General features: G+C 36.2%; 1 protein-coding gene across 4 annotated transcripts in view; it reads right to left on the reverse strand.

The window, feature by feature from the left end:
* VPS13B (vacuolar protein sorting 13 homolog B) overlaps window positions 1-17800 on the reverse strand; it is a 424870-nt gene that overhangs the window by 232076 nt on the left and 174994 nt on the right. For all 4 annotated transcript variants that reach the window (XM_027692551.1, XM_027692552.1, XM_027692549.1 and 1 more), the window contains exon 20: window positions 8052-8161. In XM_027692551.1, coding sequence (XP_027548352.1) covers window positions 8052-8161 — 110 coding nt within the window. The remainder of the gene's footprint in view (window positions 1-8051; window positions 8162-17800) is intronic.

Below are 17800 nucleotides of genomic sequence, written 5' to 3' on the forward strand. Positions count from 1 at the left end.
ATGTAACATAACATTGCAAGAACACTTGACTTGCCAAAGTGAAGCAAGAATTTTTGAAGAATGAATACAGACAATACAGGACAGTTCAAAAGACAATAGGATAGAAATACTGTCTGAAGAAGCAGTATCTATTTCTGAACCACTAAAGAAACGAATCAGCAAAATATAATAAGTTACACTACTAGTCATGGAGTGAAAAACATCAAGGCTATCACAGCCAGACAAAGCTGGAAAAAATTATGACCAAATATTGAGTGCTTGAGTGCTGATCTGGACAACGAAACAGCTGTTTTATCTTTGCTCACTGAAATCAAGGCTGATGTTGCTGCTGATGACGCCCAGTACAATCTTGTCAGGTTTTTGGCAAAAGATTTCTGGTTAAAAGAATGCAGAAGATGAAAGATCAGCATTGAACTAGATGGAAAATGATTATCAAGATTTGGGTTTTAGCCACAAATTGATGAGGAAATTGTTGCTTGGGAAATAGCAGATGACAAGAGCCCCACAGCTGTAGGAGAAGCTGAATCTGATGGGAAAGGAGATATTCCAGGCAAGTGTTATCATAAGAATTTCATCACAAGAATCCAAAAAGCTAGCTATAAAGTAGTATGTAGTAAATCTTAAATACACCTACTTGGGTTTAAGCTTTATGGTTACTAATTGATAGTGTTATAAAGAAGATAAAGAGCACGTAACAAAGTTCTGGAACTACGGCAACATTTATATGATGTTATTTTGTTGACACAAAGTCAAAATCAGATTCTGCTCTAGAATACTGATCACAGTTTTATCAATGGAATAATGTTCTGTGGCTATTATACACAGAATACGAAATTATTTACAATACATGGAATTCAGAGTAAAAAAAATTACTACTTTTCAAGTACAATTATTACAATTAAGTTTTTAAGCAGAGGTTGAAAAACTACAGAAAAGCTATCCTTTTCTGAGTTTAATTTTTATTGGCACAAACAATCTAAGACATTACATACCATGTGAAGTATGTGTACACAAAACACACACATACATATATGCTATTTATGCACGCAAATGGATCAACAGATACTAATTTTTTTTTTTTACTTCATACTGTCTGGTCAACATGACTTTGGAAATGATAAAGATCTAAAATCAGAGAAAGGCTCAGAACAATCCTAGCTAAAAACCAACCCGCCAGAAATACTAAGACCCAAGTATTTCCCGGATTTATGTGGAGATATGCCAACTAACCAAACCTAAAATATCCTGTAAAGAGGGTTAGTGGAAATTTGCCCTAGGTGAATTAATATTTTATTTTTCTTGGGATTTTTGGTAATTAAATATTTTATTTCTGAATTATAATTTCCCACAAGTGTGAGGCTGAAGAGACTGCAGGCCCATCTGGGAACACGAGAAATGTGTTTTTACAGAAAACTGGACCAACAGAGCAGACGAGTAACTTTCATTTGAGGGATGTCTATGCAGTCACTTCCTTGATAACAAACCAAAGGCAAAAGAATATTCCAAGATAAGAAATTAACTATTACTATCAAAAGAAAAAAAATGAAGCACTGGCTTGTGAAATGTAGAATTCAAAAGAATCAGTCCAGGCGTGGGTCGCTATTTGAAATGGTACCAAACCCAGCTATCCCATATGGTGGATGCTGCATGCACACAGATGGATGTGAACATGTGCAGGAGCTTGTACCAGCAAGCAGAAAGAAAAACTACTGAAGTCTTTGGAGAGGGGACAGATGGCAGTTTCACTCAATATATGGTGCTTATTGAACATCTAAATCACTGTCATGCAATCACTATCTCCCTCAGAGAAGAATATTTACCTGTGTTACAAGACTGTCCAAGCTGTGCCAGAATGAGCTGCAACAGCGAGGAGAATCTACCTTGCCCATCTTACAAGTTCTAGTATCTTGAAATCAAAAAACTGCAGTTACATTTCATTGGTTTGATTTCTGAGATTATTAATATACTTAAACTGCTTCAGAGAGTTCAAACAAAACTAGGCATTAGGCCTAGTTCCCAATTAAAATTAATTAATTGAAATTAATTGCAAAATAAAAAGACTAGGTATGTCTAACCCCTGGGGTTCACAAATGCACCTTCTTTCCTGGCAGGTGAACTTGCTAATTCAGATGAAATTCTGTGACTGCTTCAGGTAGGAATTTCAGGTATGGTTGGAAAAGTGCTCTGCTGGGATAAAAGACCAATCTCTGATTAGCTGTAACGTTTCAAACTTATGCGATGAACTGGTGTCAGCCAAGAACCCCCTCGTTTTCACCAACTGATGAAAGCATTCCACCAGCAGTTTCAAGGGGCCTCTGAAAGTAGAACATATAAGGTTTGAGTCCCATGTAGCTCTAGTTTCCTAAGCAAGCAGTAACTTCATTCCTGTATCCTTTAGAAACATGATTGCCTTCCGTGGAGTAAGAGGTCAAAGATTCCGAATAGGGATAAACACAGTGCTCCTGACCTGCAAGTAATATCAGAAATCAAAACCTATCATAATTTGAGAAGTCTTTGCATACCAAGAAGATAATTATGTCTACTGTAGATACATGCTTGTTTTATCAAAGCCTTTCCAGATATTTATCAAGGTAAAAGAGAAACTAGGCAACACAGCTCTGCCTTCAACAGCCAACGTTGCTGCAACAGGGAAAAATCTTAAGTTTGGGTACTGAAACTTACTCTTATATTGAGTCATTCATTCATTCATTATCAGAATCATTTGGCTCTTAAAGAACCAAAGATGTGCAATATACCGAAAGTCATCCTAAGACAGAACAATTTAAAGGACTTTTTCTGCTAGAGTCTACTGACCAAGCTATAATGATAAAATTACTTCACCTCAGTCAAAAATTCCAGAGAGACCTCTAGTGCAGACTTCTGAATGAAAAGGTGCCCAAAGTACACCATCGAGATCGATAATATCCACAGCTCATATTGAACTTTCCATAAAGCAGTGAAAAGATTTTGTAACAAGGTAAAATTCCCAAGATAAGGGTAGTGAAAAGAGAAAATGAGCAGAGAAAAAGAAGAGTAGAAGGAAAATGATTAAATTGAAGTCTTAATGACAAATTCTGTAATCTACCTACACAGCTGAGGAAAAATTCTTCGTTTTGAATTCAGATGCAGTCTTCTAAGGCGGAGACGTTTATCGAAAGAGAGAAATTTGGATTCTGGATTACTTTAGGTGTGTTACATTCCAGTGCTATAAAGCACAATGAATCTGGAAGAGGTGCAATGTATTTTTCATAGTTCCTGTATTTTTCTGTTCTTGTATACAACTAAGGATGTTCACCGTGAACTGTTGGGCTTAGATTTACACTTTAACTGAAATACTCATTAGATAAGGTAATAACATATGCATGCATATGGAACAGCCAAAAAAATGACAGAAGTATGCAGCCATACACATTTATATTATACATCTCTGTGTAAACAGACATTTTTGATAGTTTAGTCTTCCCTGAAATTACTCATTTTATCTCATAGAAATGAGTAGTTAAAGAAAAGCATTGACAAGCCATGAAGGTTTTACAGTAATGTGCATTTGAGAAAGATGACATGCTCATTTATAAATTGACTGCAAACAGCATCACACATACCTGACTGTCTCACATCAAAGTATAGCTCAGGCTTCTTTACCAAGGAAAACAGACTCTTCAAATTTTTGTCTGTGCAAAGCTAAGTATGGGATTTTAAAAGGGAGTAAATACACGAAAAACATCATTGGTTAACAAATATAAAAAGCCACATCTGAAAAAGTCTTCAAAAATACTCAAATATCAAAAAATATCTAAAAGTTGCTAGAAACAAGGCCTTGCTGCCACAGAACACACCTGAAGAAAAAATCTTCAAAAAATACTCAAAATAAAACATTAAATTACTGGAAACTAGGCCTTAAATTTGGTTTTGTGTTGCTTTTTAATTGGAAGGCAATGTTAGGCTGTAAACCACATACATACAAGAAGTCACACTCCATAGTGATATCTTTCCCAAATTCTGTTCTAACTAATCTTTCACAAGGTATTAAAAAATACCTTATGGCATTCAGATACCCAAGGTATTCGGTCTGCATACCTTTTCAACAGGGCATCCAGACCAAAGAAACACAAGGGGTTTAAGCAGACATTACAGATATGCTGAGTTACAGAACTGATGCACATACAACAACATCACATTGGCTGCTGCTACACATAAAGCTCATTTTACAAAAACAATCCATACAAACTAAGTATTCTTAAAAAATTAACACCAATTTTGGTTGACATGTTTAAAAACAAAACCAACTCAAACTTCTGAGTCAGTTTACACTCTGCTTAAAATCTAGCATAAGTTCATCAGTTCACCAAGTCGGGTAGGGATGTCTTTTGATTTTGCTGCTGCAACTTCACGGATTATTATCAGTTACTGAAAAAAATGGTGGTAGCAAACATATTTCGTAGAAGTCTAACCAAGTCAGGGAACCAGAAATGTGATATTTAACACCAATAATGTAAAATATGTGATTTCAATGTAGGATGCATGGATGGGAGTGCAATGATTCTAGCTTATACTAATTTTCCTTTGAGCAGTCACATGGACAGTATATAAGCATAATAATTACATTTTTATCAGGTTTCTTATTAATGTATTTGTTCTTAAGATGTAGGCCTTAAGAGCAAAACATTCATATTCAAAAAATTTACCCATGTGTCCAACATAATATTTCTTATATATATTGACATCTTTAAACCTTTCTTAGTGTTTCTATTTCATAGTTACAAAAAATGTCAGTACAAAAAAGTATATACCATGGAATAACTTTCTTCAGAATAGTTTTCACCTATTCTTCATGTTTTGAAATAAAGGAGCGTAAAATTCTAAAGTATATTTTTTAATTCATTCTTGCCATAATTAATACTAGAAAGTTGAAAATCAATCCACTGACCATTATTACTATCAGATGACAGTTTAATAATAAGATGGTATGACAAATTCACTCTTTTTTAACATATATATTAAGCCACTGGATGGGGCTTTGAGCAACCTGGTCTAGAGGAAGGTGACCCTGTCCATGACAGGGGTGTTGGAACTAGATGATTTTAAGGTCCTTTCCAACCCAAACCATTCTGTGATTCTGTGATTTTAGCAAGTTCTGGTTGTTGAGGTTTTTCTTTCAAATGCAGAATTCGGTGTATCTTGATAGGCATGATGTTCAGAAGGGGTTGAATTAAAACATCTCTAAGATGTCTTTAGCTTACAAGCCAAAAACTGAGGATTTTGAAAATATTTTTATGCTACAGTACTTTAATTTATAAAGTTTATTCATTGATCTGCCCCAAGACTCAAGTTATTTCAGCTCATTATTATTAAAAAAACCCAGTAATTCCTGCTAGTTTAATATACAGTGTGTTTTGAGTGTTCTAGGGGATTTTTTGGGTTATTTTTAATCCATCAGCTTGCAAAGGTTAGTGTTGCTTACTGTACACACAGTACAGTGGTCCAAACAGGAAAGGTGTACCAGTAGTGTCTTTTCTCAAACAAAGCAGCATGTAATACTTCCTACACTTATTATCTGGAAAGACCATCAGCTGATGATGAGGTGAAAAGATTCTCATGATATCAAATATCGTTTCCTTACCTCATCCTGTCCCTATTACCAATCTGTGGTTTGTTGTTTTTTTTTAATTTTTCTGACACTAAACAACTGTATTTTCTTCTCCTTGCACATTATTCAGAGCTGTTAGATACGAAATCAACATAAAACACTTCAGAAAAATGTGTATAAATCATGTAAGTATTACACAATCTTTATTAAATTCTTGTGCTCGCTTGAGTTTAGAAAAGGAAAGGAGCAGGAGAACAAAAGAGCTGAAAAAGATCCAGCTAAAATATTTCATTATCTATAGGAATACACATTGATATTAAGTCAGGAAAATTATGAACTTATTTTCCTATTGGAAAAGGCTGAGGTACTGAATACCTTCACCTCAGTCTTTACCAGCAAGACCAACCTTGAATCCCAGTTACCAGAGAATGGGCAAAAGGCTGGAGCAAGGAAGGCTCACTCTAAGGGGAAGAGGATCAGATCAGGGAATACTAGACAAACTAGACATATGTAAGTCCATGGGATGTACCCATGAGTGCAGAGAGAGCTGGCAGATGGCATCACAAGATCACTTTTGATGTTCTTCGAACAATCACGGCAACTGGGAAAGCTGGCTTAGGACTGTAAGAGAGCAAATGTCATTTCCACTTTCAAGATGGGCAAGAAGAAAGCCCAGAGAACTACATGCCAGTCAGTCTCACCTGAAGGTGAGGAACAACTAATCTTGGAAACAACTTCCAGGCATATGAATGAGAAGGCGGTGGCTGGGAGTAATCAGTATAGTTTCCAGACCACACACTCCAATAAATAGCAGTGTACCCCATGGATCAACAATCTCATGTGCCAGTATATGCTGGGGCTGCCCAGCTGGAAAGCAGCTCTGCAGAAAAGGTCCTAGTAGACACCAGGTTGAACAAGAGGCAGCAAAGTGCCCTTGCTGCAAAGAAGGTGAACGGTATCCTGGGTCACACTATACAAAGTACTGCCAGCAAGTCAAAGGAAGTGGTCATTTCTCAGTACTGGGTCTAATTCTGAACTCCAGTACATGAGAGACATGGGTATACTGGAGCGAGTCCAGCAAAGGGCCACAAAGATGATTAAGGTACTAAAGCATCTTCCATATGAGGAAAGGCTGAGGGAGCTGGGATTGTTCAGCCTGGAAAGGAGAAAGTTCACAGGGAACCTTCTCAAAGTATAATAATACCTCAAGGAAAGCTGCAAAAAAGTTGGAGCCAGGCTCTTCTCAGTGGTGCCCAGTGAAAGGAGCAGAGGAAATGGACACAGACAGAAATACAGAGGCTTCCCTCTGAATGAAGAGGAAATATGTTTTTACAGTGAGGGTGCCTGAGCACTGGAATAGGCTCTTTATTCAGCAAGACCTTGTAAAACGTACTCTAATAACTGATAGGATTTTGCAGACTTCACACGAAGTAGTTAGCCTCAAGTTCAGTTCAAAGAGAGATGCTAATTCTATTTCTGGCTAATATAAACATAAGCAGCACTGGCTTGGCCATATCGCCTTTTAAAGAAAACATGCTGCACATTACACCATATAGTACGCAAACAGACAGCAGAACTTCTTACTACAAACTGTTTCAGTAGTAGAGTGGTGAACCTCACTGGGCTGCATGTACCCCCAACACTCCAGCACAGCAGTCATTAATTGTTCTGTTCCCGCTGAATAAAAATCTCTAATTATGAGACAAATATCTAAAGATTCTTACAATTGTCAGTTAATAATTGACCACTTATAACTGAGAGAGAACATCAAGCGATAGAGACCACTAGTTTTATCAGCTATGACAAATTTAAGCTCTAGAAAATTCTGCCAAACAACAGTTATAAATAAGTTTAGTATCAGGCAAAACCCATGTTCTTCTCAGGTCAGGAATATGGGGTATGAAAATTAGTGTCAAAAATACATCAAGAAAACATTGCGCCACACAGACCCACAGCCTTTGCTTCTTCTATCTTTTTCAAGCACTTTGTACGCAAACACGTAGTTCAATATGATATACAGAATCTGTTACAGAGCTCACTTCTGCCAAGTTATGAACTGTATGGTTCATCTCCTATTAAATGGGGTTTAATTAGAGTAGTGACTTTATAACCAGCTATGTAATTATTTGATAGACCATCCCAAATTTTAAAATATGATGTGTTATTCAGACTCAGAAGGCTTATGAGGTCTCAGTAGTTAAAATTAGTTGCAAAATAATGATCCCAAACAGTGACCACAAAACCACCTTTGTTCTTTAAATCAAAAAAGAAAAATTTATGAAATTAAAATTTAATTATGCAAACTTAACATTTTAAATAATTCAAAATATGATCAACAGTATGCCCAACAAGCTACACAGAAGATGGTAGCAAACAATAAATATTAGGAAAAAGAATGCACTACCGGCACACATGGAAGTGAACGCTTCCCCACTCCCACCCCTTTCCCTCCAAAAATACATACCTGCTGAATGTGTCTACTAGCTCGTTTCTGAGGTTGGTAGATAAGCCAAGTATACAGGACTGGATCAACATTAATTGCTAATCCTTGTACGCTGGACAAGAGAACTGCACCTACACACCATAAAAAAGAGAAAAAAATGTAATCTATCTGCTTAAGAATCTCCTTATATGTATTCAGTTTTCTTGCACATAAATCATCTTTCATGCAGACTTTTGTTTGGCTTGGATCTACATACATCATCATTTTAAATTCTAATCAAGAGTAATAATTAAAGTATAAAATTCAATAACTTCTTCCAAGTGAAAAACTTACCAGCACCGCCAGTGTTATGGACACACAAAAAAAGCAGCAAATCGCATTTTGATTTTGCTTATTAAAATTTTTTTGCCAAGAAAAGTGCGTGTTTTCACAAAGTTGTTTGTGTAACTGAATAAACACAACATCTTTCCTCAAATTCTCAGCCAATATTAACACTGCAAAAAATGAGTCAGTAAGACCCTTGACAGAAAGGAAAGAATATAATGCATAACTTCCCACAACATCAACAAAAAAATGCTCATGGTCTAGGACAGTGGGTTCTTTTAACAAAGACAGGCCTCCTTTAGGTTAATGTTCTGCTCAAAGCTGCTTAGGACAAACATTTTTCATGTAAACGTGGCTATGAATGTTCTTTAGAAGATGAGCTAGGCAAAATAAGGCAAATTTTTTAACTCTGATAAGATTGGCAATCTCAGTACCGTGAGCTCTTAGGATTTTACCCTAAGTTTTACAGTATATCTTATTTTCTTTAAATCTCACTTTTGAATTCCTAGTATTACAAAACAGGGTTACTATACCTTCATTGCTTAAAAGGAAACTTCTAGTTTTCTTATGGTTGTGAAGAAAAACTTACATGAAAAATGTTAAGGCTCAAAATAGGAGAATAACTATCCCAATACCCAGAAATGTTAGCATATACACCAAGCCATGCACTCTAAAACCCAATTTATATATCACTGTTTCCATTAAACCTGCATTAAAAATCTGATGATGCATTGGTGATGTATATTAATATAATACAAAGTATCTATTATATTGAAAAAGTGTGGCAAGTAGAAGTAGGTAGTTATCTTTCCACATAAGCTTTGCAATGTTAACACAAATTCATTAATTAAATATTTAAATAAATAACAAAATAAATTTAAACAGAAATCCTGGTTACTGGAAGATCCCAGCACCAAGTTCTAGAAAATTACAGTAGTTCTATAACACTAAGAATCATAGTTCCCAAAGCAATATATATTACATTTACTCCGTAGTATACAATGTAATTATGGAGCAATCTGAACTTAATAATAAATTCAAATAAATTCAGAAAGCTTGACACACAATTCAGTGTACTTTCCAAAAAACAGTAAAAACATGTGCTTCAAAACACACATCAGCAAAACTGTAAATTGGAAATTAATTAAAAAAATATAAGTTATGAGTTTATTGTATATAACAAAATTTTAAACTCAGCTGAATTCCAAATAGCAAAGACCCACCAACCTGGGGTGACAGAAGCAAAGCCTAATGAGCACAATGGGAAAATGGCAGTCAAGAAATACACAAAGATAAATCATCTGCCTAGCACAGGCTTGGAGTTGGAACACACACTGTGAGGAACTTCTATGCACAGAGTACTCCATGTGAGCTGATGGTTTTAAATGTCAGTAATAAACCTTAGAAATAAATCTGCAGTTAAGGCAAAGCCAGTGTCAAGCATAAAGTAAAGGAGTAACATGCAAGTAAGAAGAGCAGTGAATATGTCATGTGGCAGGATATGGAGGAAACTAGAAAAAGGAAGAAAAAGGTAACAGAGGATTGATAAAGTATATGCTTCAATCATTAGCTTTTATAGGATACTTGGATGCCAAAGTAAGAGAATCCTGCATCTTTAAGAGATACTGCCTGTTGTCAGCAATACTTAATGAAAGGTTTAATGTATATGTGAATTGATAAGTGGGAGACAGACCTCCCAAAGAGCTAGGAATAGTCAGCCTACAGGCAAAGTCAACAGAAAATCCCACACTTCTAACAGACTCCTGAAAAGAAAAAATGGTGTTACTGTAGCACATCATGCTATGGTAACGTAACATAGTTTCCTGATTACTGAAAAAAATTAGCTACAACTAAGAAGTTCAGTAAAATTAAGTCATGCTTTGAACTGAAGCTACCTTTTCCCCTCAATGAAGTCACACTGGCACAATCCCATAAAATTTTACAGTAAGACAGCAGAGATAGCAAAATATTTTATTTTTCCAGATGTCTTTCAATAGCTGGTGTCTGGGATGTAAAAAAAAATAAAACCAACCAAACAAAAAAGTCCAATAGAAGTAGTCAGACAAGCAATGACATTATTTATTTCTCAATTTGACTGTCAGGTAACTTTGGCTTCCTACTAAGCTACTTCTGCCACACTGAATTACTGAAATTTACTGTTGTATTTGCTACTCCACCACCATACTCAAAGAGCAGTTTAATCACCTATGTAAAGTTATTTTCTGTGTAACAGCTTTCTTCAAAAAAAGTATTCAGTAAAAAAAGTTTCTCAGATTTGCCTCCTGATTTCATGCCATGAAATAAGAATCCATCCCAGTTTTTAAGGAAGTTCTCACTGATGTGAGGATCAAGCTTTAAGTTGGCAGCAGGTTCTTTACACGTCTAAGAAAAAAAAATAATTGCTATTTTGTCTCTGTCACAAAGCAATGCTAAAGTTTCCTGGATTTCATTAAGATTGTGGTAAACTTTCTTTTCTTCCCCTCCCCTTTTCTCCCTTTAATTAAATTTACATTTTAGAAAAAAGCAGATCTTAGTCCCATAGCACACTTGAGTTTCCTTTCCAGATCCCAGTTCTGGCCAGATTTATCTATTATATATATCTAGTAAATGACTTGAAAAATAAGTATCGACCCAACATCATGTAATCTTCAATGTTTGAGAATTTCCTCAGTCATGGTGTCATTTGCCAGGTTCAGCTTGGGCAAAGAATTTCTTTCCTCTACAACTTTCCACTCTGTCCTGAAGGAACGAAAGAAGGAGAGGCTGCAGGCAGGCGGCAGAGGAGGACAAACAGAAGGTAGCAGAGCACAGCAATGCTTGGCACTCTCATCCACAGGATGAGCTTCTTGACAAGCCTCCTTGGATGATGACAGCTGCAACAACAGCACTTGTCTTCCCAAGGGATGGGGGATGGGGGCCCACAGAGGATAACCTGGGGCCTCCTGCACTTGGGTTGGCTCTGCCACACCACCTCCTCCCACTTGGAATGCTGAGTATAGGCTGCTGGAGGAGCAGGGAGGTGAGGGGTCATTAGCCTGGGGCTCTCTCTGTACCCGCTCCTTCATAAGGAAAACTCAAGCATGCAACAAGTGGGGAAAAAAAAGGGAACGTAGTACACTTCTGGTGAGCTGGAAGAGGACACCCTGGGGACATAGCTGCAGAGAAAAAGAGACCAGAGGTAAAGGCAGGGTAGGTGAAATGGGGCAGAGTCCAGCAGTAGAGCTGTGGAGCTGAGGAATGCTCAGTCACCATGAAAGAATAGGAAAGAGCCTCAAATATCACAGAGACAGGAGAGAAGAATGAAGGCAGCAGGATAGTGAAAGAGGAAGGCAGAAGTGAATGAGGACTTTGGGAAGGAGAAGGGAAGGGGCAACACTTGGCAAAAATCACTGTCTTTTTGGAGATGCGCAAACCTTGTGAAAGAGTAAACTGCGTTACTGAGTCACTCCCAACACTTTGGAGAAAAGAAAATTTACCAGGAAGAACAGACAGTAATAGTTCAATCATAAATTTGTTTAGTGAAACTCAACATTCAACACAATGGTAACAAACCATGATGAACTAGACATTGAGAAGCAGTGTTGGGATTTATGCACCTAAACATGTATTTAATCTCTGCAACAATAAAGGATCGCCCTGGCAGAATTCTTTCCAAATTCTGTTCTGTGTGTATGCAGTATCCAAACACACCTTTATTACTATTTCCAGTAAAAACTTTCAGTAACACATTTCAGATAGTCCTCTATAAAATGAAGAACCTCTACAGGAAACTGAAGTTCAAGTTATAGTTAATGTACATTTTCTATTGAGGAGGGATCATAAACATGAACAAAGGGAACGATCAACAATAAAACCCAATTCTGACACGCTCTGTAAATTACTAGTAACTAACTTAAGAAAATATTACACCATCTTACCATATTAACTACACCATGAATTATTTTAGCATTGAGCACTCATGACTCCTAGATGTCTCAGGCCACATGAATGATATATGCAGGATGCTGATACAGGTTGGGGTAAGTATCCACTTATTTTAAAGGATAACAGAGATAAGAAATGTTTTTTTTTATTTTCTTGCTGTTTTGAAGGGCATTTTCACTAAGGCATACTATGAAAATGCAGATGTGCATATTACACCCAAATGAATAGTTCTAGTTTATAAAAGTGTATAGGTAATTAATTCTTTCTGCTAGCTGACTCAGAACAGATGCATTGTAAATCCCTAAATGTGGAAATATCTAAGTCTGTTTAATTTTAGTCTGGGAGTCAACTAAGGGAAAAAGACTGCTCTTAACTATTCTGCTTACTGCCAATATGGCTCGCTTACCCACATTCCAAACAGGCTTTAGCAATTAGCTATCCTGTGGCACCACAGCCATTTTCAGTAACATCCCGAAGTGAAGGATCAGAGCTAAAGAGTCAGAGATTGCAGTTACACAGCATAAAAATTAAACCTACAATTTTCTTCTACTTTGGAATATCAAGGACAAGCCAATAGGATTGTCTTGCAAAATAATCAGTTTATCTAAGAGACACAGTCTTGTATTTCATCCTAAATTGCCAAGTCAGACAAGGGAAACAGGTATTTCAAGCCACATCAAAGTTTATGTGATTGTGAAAAATTATTTTTACATTATAATAACTAATTTTTACATTACAATAACTCACATAAGTTAATAAATTTTGTCTAACTACAGAAATATGTCTGCATGTCTCTTTATTCAAGGTTGACTTGAATGACTACAGATGTAAACATTATCCCAATTTTATCTCAGATAAAAACTCTAAGTCTACTGTACTTTCATAGAGTTCTACATTCCCCAAGTGCTTAAAATAACTCTAAGATCAATTAGTTTAGTTACTTAGACCACTATAAGAATGCTTCATTTAAACAGAGGTAGTGGGGTAACATTTTCCCATTAATTAAAGTGCTTTGGTCTGTAAAATCAAACACAGTTGTTATTCTTTGCTCGAGAATACATACCCCACAATATTTTAAATCTATTCTTTTTAAATAAAAAAACCCCTTTTAATCTTAAGAAACATTCAGTAAGAACATACTTCTGCTATCATCACCTTGTAACTCTCCTACTGAGGTTTATAGCAAAAAAACATGGAAAAAAACAGAGGTCAACATCATTATTTTTATTTCAAAAATAGAGAAAGTGAGGCAGGGAACTGCAATTATTAAATTACACAGCAGGACATCAGGACCCACGGATAGAATTCAGATGTTAAAATTATGTGCCACAGCTACATGGCTGCTGTAATCAGTAAAAAAAAACAAGTACAAGTGAGTCTTGTGTTAACCATAACTCTAAATCACATAGGCCTAATTTCAACTGAACCTTCTGATAAGCCATTGTTAGGATTAAAGAAAAAAAATATCCTCTCTCTATTAACATACATACCCAAATACTCACAAATGCTGAATTATGAAATTATAGAATTAACACAGAATTATAGTCAAAGATGAGGCAAAACACAAAACTGCTGAACACACCAGTTAACACAAAGGACTGCACGTAATGCTTCATTTTTCAGGTACAAGTAGCCGTTTCTGCAAATCAATCTCAGCAGAAGGAGTTACAGAGTATTCTGAGCTGGAAGAGACACGCGAGGATCATTGAGTCCAACTTAAGTGAATGGCCCATATGGGGATTGAACCTGCAACCCTGGCATTAATAGCACCATGCTCTGACCAATTTGAAACAAGGCATGTCAAATCAAGGTGTGGACAACAACCCTCAGTTATTTCATATCATCTCTGCTCTTTGATATTAAGAATAGAGTTGATTCCATTTAGCATTTTGTCTTTCCTACTGAGGAAAAACATTGTGACATGTTGAGATGCAAGTTTTCACAAAAATGCTAGAATATATTAACTTGTGTCCTGCATGTTTTTGGGAAAAAAAAGTTATCTTGAAAGACTGCTTTATTTTCCAAAATCATTTGAGCAAAACTTTAATTTCCTTTAGAGAATATGGTGATGTGGGTTCAGGGAAACAGTTTAATAGGCAATAGCATGCCTTGGCAGGGAGGTTGGACTAGATGATCTCCAGAGGTCCCTTCCAACCCTAACAATTCTGTGATTCTGTTATCAAGAAAAAAAGAAAACATGTAGGCAGCTGTAGTATACAAAGATGCCAGTTTTATCTGCATGATTACAGAATCATCTCTATGAAAATGCAATGGTAATATTCCTATGCTGAGCTGCATAGCACCTCTTCTTTAATTCTAGGGTTTTATTGCAAGAATGTCTCACTCAAATATCATTTCCTTATGTTAACTTTTAGGTCTTGTTTACAGATTTAACCATCACAACTACTATTCTGTAAATATAAGAAGACTGAGGAATTCTAAATTCAACTGACAGAAAGGGCTATACAGATAGAAAGTAAGAATATAGTATAAGGACTTCAAAAACATATTGTCAGCGAGTAAAGAAAATTATTCTGAATGCTTTAGAAAACAAGACATATTTAGAACACTTGGTTTAATTCATAAAAATATAAGGAGAAATAAAATATTTGATTTGCCCAGAGAGCTATGTTTCCACTCAGACACTGCAGGGTGGCCCAAACTGACTCCAAGCAGAGGTTGTTACTGGAGACAGTGCTATGAAAGCGGGTATTCAGAAACCCAGAAACATTTATATCTCGCCACATCAGTTTACAAGGTTATCTACCAAAGTCTGGTCCCTTTGTCTTTTTCTCCCCTGCTAAGTCCCACTAGAAAGCTATCTAACAGTCAGCATTATAAATCTGATCATCAGTCTGACTCCCAGTCCTTAGCCTGTGTTTATTATGAAACTTCATGGCTAAGATGTGCTCTGCAAGCATCGTGGTACTTTCACAAATAAGAGAGTTAACAAGCTACCAACAGTTCTGCCTCTGCATCTGATACCACCATCAGTACATGCTTGACAAAGACTACTCAGAGCTCTCACTAATGCCATAAATTACAGTTACTTGATCATAGCTGACCAAATTCTCAAAATGCTCACAAAGGCTTGAGAATTTTAGCTTGTTTAGCTCTCCGACAAAAGAACTCAGATACATGTTGCAATGTTAAGGCTGTTTATTTCCATTTTCCATGTGGAACCTGTACAATTCACAGTTACTCCTACGGATCAAGAGGAGACTGAATATTCCACTAAAGACCTTGTTTGGGGCTCTGAATAAACTCTGAGGCAATTTTCCTAACTTTTTGTTCACCTAGCTGAGACCTCCTTGGTCCCATTTTAAAGGCTGTAGTGGTTATTTTTTCAGGTTAGAAAGACTTCTAGTCTCACTTGTAAAATGTAGTAACTTCATTGAATGGATTTCTGACAAGCTACTGAAAACAGACATCTTCTCAAGCAGACTAGAAATAAAATGTTTATATGGATATTTTTTATTCAAGAAGAATTTTTCTAATTCCGTTATTTAATGGACTAAAAGTAGAAATGATAGGAATAGGGCAACAAATTCCTTCTTCCATTTGATCTCAGGAGTCTAATACTACTTTTGGATCCCATTCTATTCTGCAAAATTGTGAACAAATTTTGTGATAAAATAAATACTGTGTCTCAAACCTGAGGAATCAACACACATAAGGACAAGGCAGATTTAATTACATAGTCTATTATAATTCCCTACACAAATTCCACAAGGTGATTAATCAAAGGCTTTTAAAGAAACTAGGCTATCTACAAGGGATATGAGAGGAAAGAAAATAGATACATAGTTTGAGATGCGGTAAATTATTTGGGAGAAAAGAAAAAGTGATAGAAAATTACCCACCATGATAATTTTCACTATGGAAGAAGGCAGATCCCTGCAGGGACCTGTACTACCCAAGACATTTCAGGAGATTCATGTGGTGACCAGCTCTGCTGAGCTATCCGGAGAAACCAAAAACTGGGCTGACTGAAGAACTCCCAAAGTATTCCACCTGATTCAACACAGATAAACACACTTTTCCTACTAATGTTGCTGCCTCATATCTTAACTCTACATGTAAAATGATAACTGAGCAGACTGCTTTGACTAAGAAAACAACATTTTTGTTTATTCTAGAAAAGCGTTAGACCAACGTTCAGTAGGAAGAAAGGAACAGGCAATAAAACAGAAAATACCATCCACACCATTGCATAAATCCATTGTGTACAAGATATTGAGAACACTGCATCTAGCTCTGGTCAGTCAAAAGGGTCAGTTTTAAGCATTCAAACCTGAAATCTTCTGTTTCACAATACCATTCATTCAGCATTTATGCTCCCTGATTCATTCTATGCTCCATGCCAAATGCATTATACATTCTCCAAATCCCAGAGCAGAGAGCACAGAAATAAAAATGTATACGCATGTGTATCTTGAATTTCACTTACTGGTTAAACAATTTTCTTTTCTTCATTTTTAAATGATTGCATATTTACTACAGTCAACTCCAAAGCAAATGGGTTTCAAAAAACTTCAGGTCCAAACCACCTGGACGTGGAACTCAGAGCCTTAGACAAGCTGCAACATCAGAACCTCTTTTCCAAATGCATTATTATTTGTAGATTTTTATAATTCTGTTGTTCTAGGTAAGTATGTACACACTTGTGTATGTACCACCACTATCTGCACTTTATATGCTGTTTACACAGACATAAATTGATGAAGATCCCAGATACACAACAAACAAGTTCTAATCATTGTAGACAATCCGGAAAAACATTTTGATTAAAAAATCCTCCAAATTCCACATAAAAATTCTGCACAGAGAGCTTCAGCTGAAGGGCAAAAGGCCATGGAGAGGCAAGCCACTGAGAAAACACTTATCAATGGACCAAGACCTCTTGCAAGTGAGTGAGGAAAACAATGCTTCAACAGAGAAGAAATCTAAAAGGTATCTTAAATTGGCTGGGTTTGGAACAATTAATCATATAGAATCATTATATATATATAAATATATATATATATATAAAAATAATACACACACACACGATATATCTATATCAGATATTATAGGCAGAAAATAGCTGAAGTCTGCTCCAAGGCTCTGAAATTGTAGGAAATAGGTCTTTGCTGAAACACTTCCCATGCTCCAGCAGGGAAGAAAGGAGTACATGCCATCATCTTTTTTAATGTAGAGAAAAATATCAGTCGTGATCCAAATGTATTACCCTCAACTAAGCTGTCAGAATGCCTAATAATCTCTCTTAAGTTTTAGACTATGAAAAACAGCAGAGAGAAGCTTTACTGAGTTTACAAATTATGATTTCTATGACCTATAGGCAGTTAACTGTGTATCACAATATACATAAGCACACTGATAACAGGATTGCATCCTCCCTCTCCCTATGAGCAGATTGCTAGTGTTACCACACCTTTTCTTCAGCTGTGACACAACAAGAAGATTGTGAACTAATGAGCTAGTTAAAATGAGTAATGCCTCAATACATCACTTCTAAGTGA

The sequence above is a fragment of the Neopelma chrysocephalum genome, unplaced genomic scaffold (assembly GCF_003984885.1).
Source record: "Neopelma chrysocephalum unplaced genomic scaffold, ASM398488v2 Primary Assembly neopelma1_86, whole genome shotgun sequence".
NCBI classification, from domain to species: domain Eukaryota; kingdom Metazoa; phylum Chordata; class Aves; order Passeriformes; family Pipridae; genus Neopelma; species Neopelma chrysocephalum.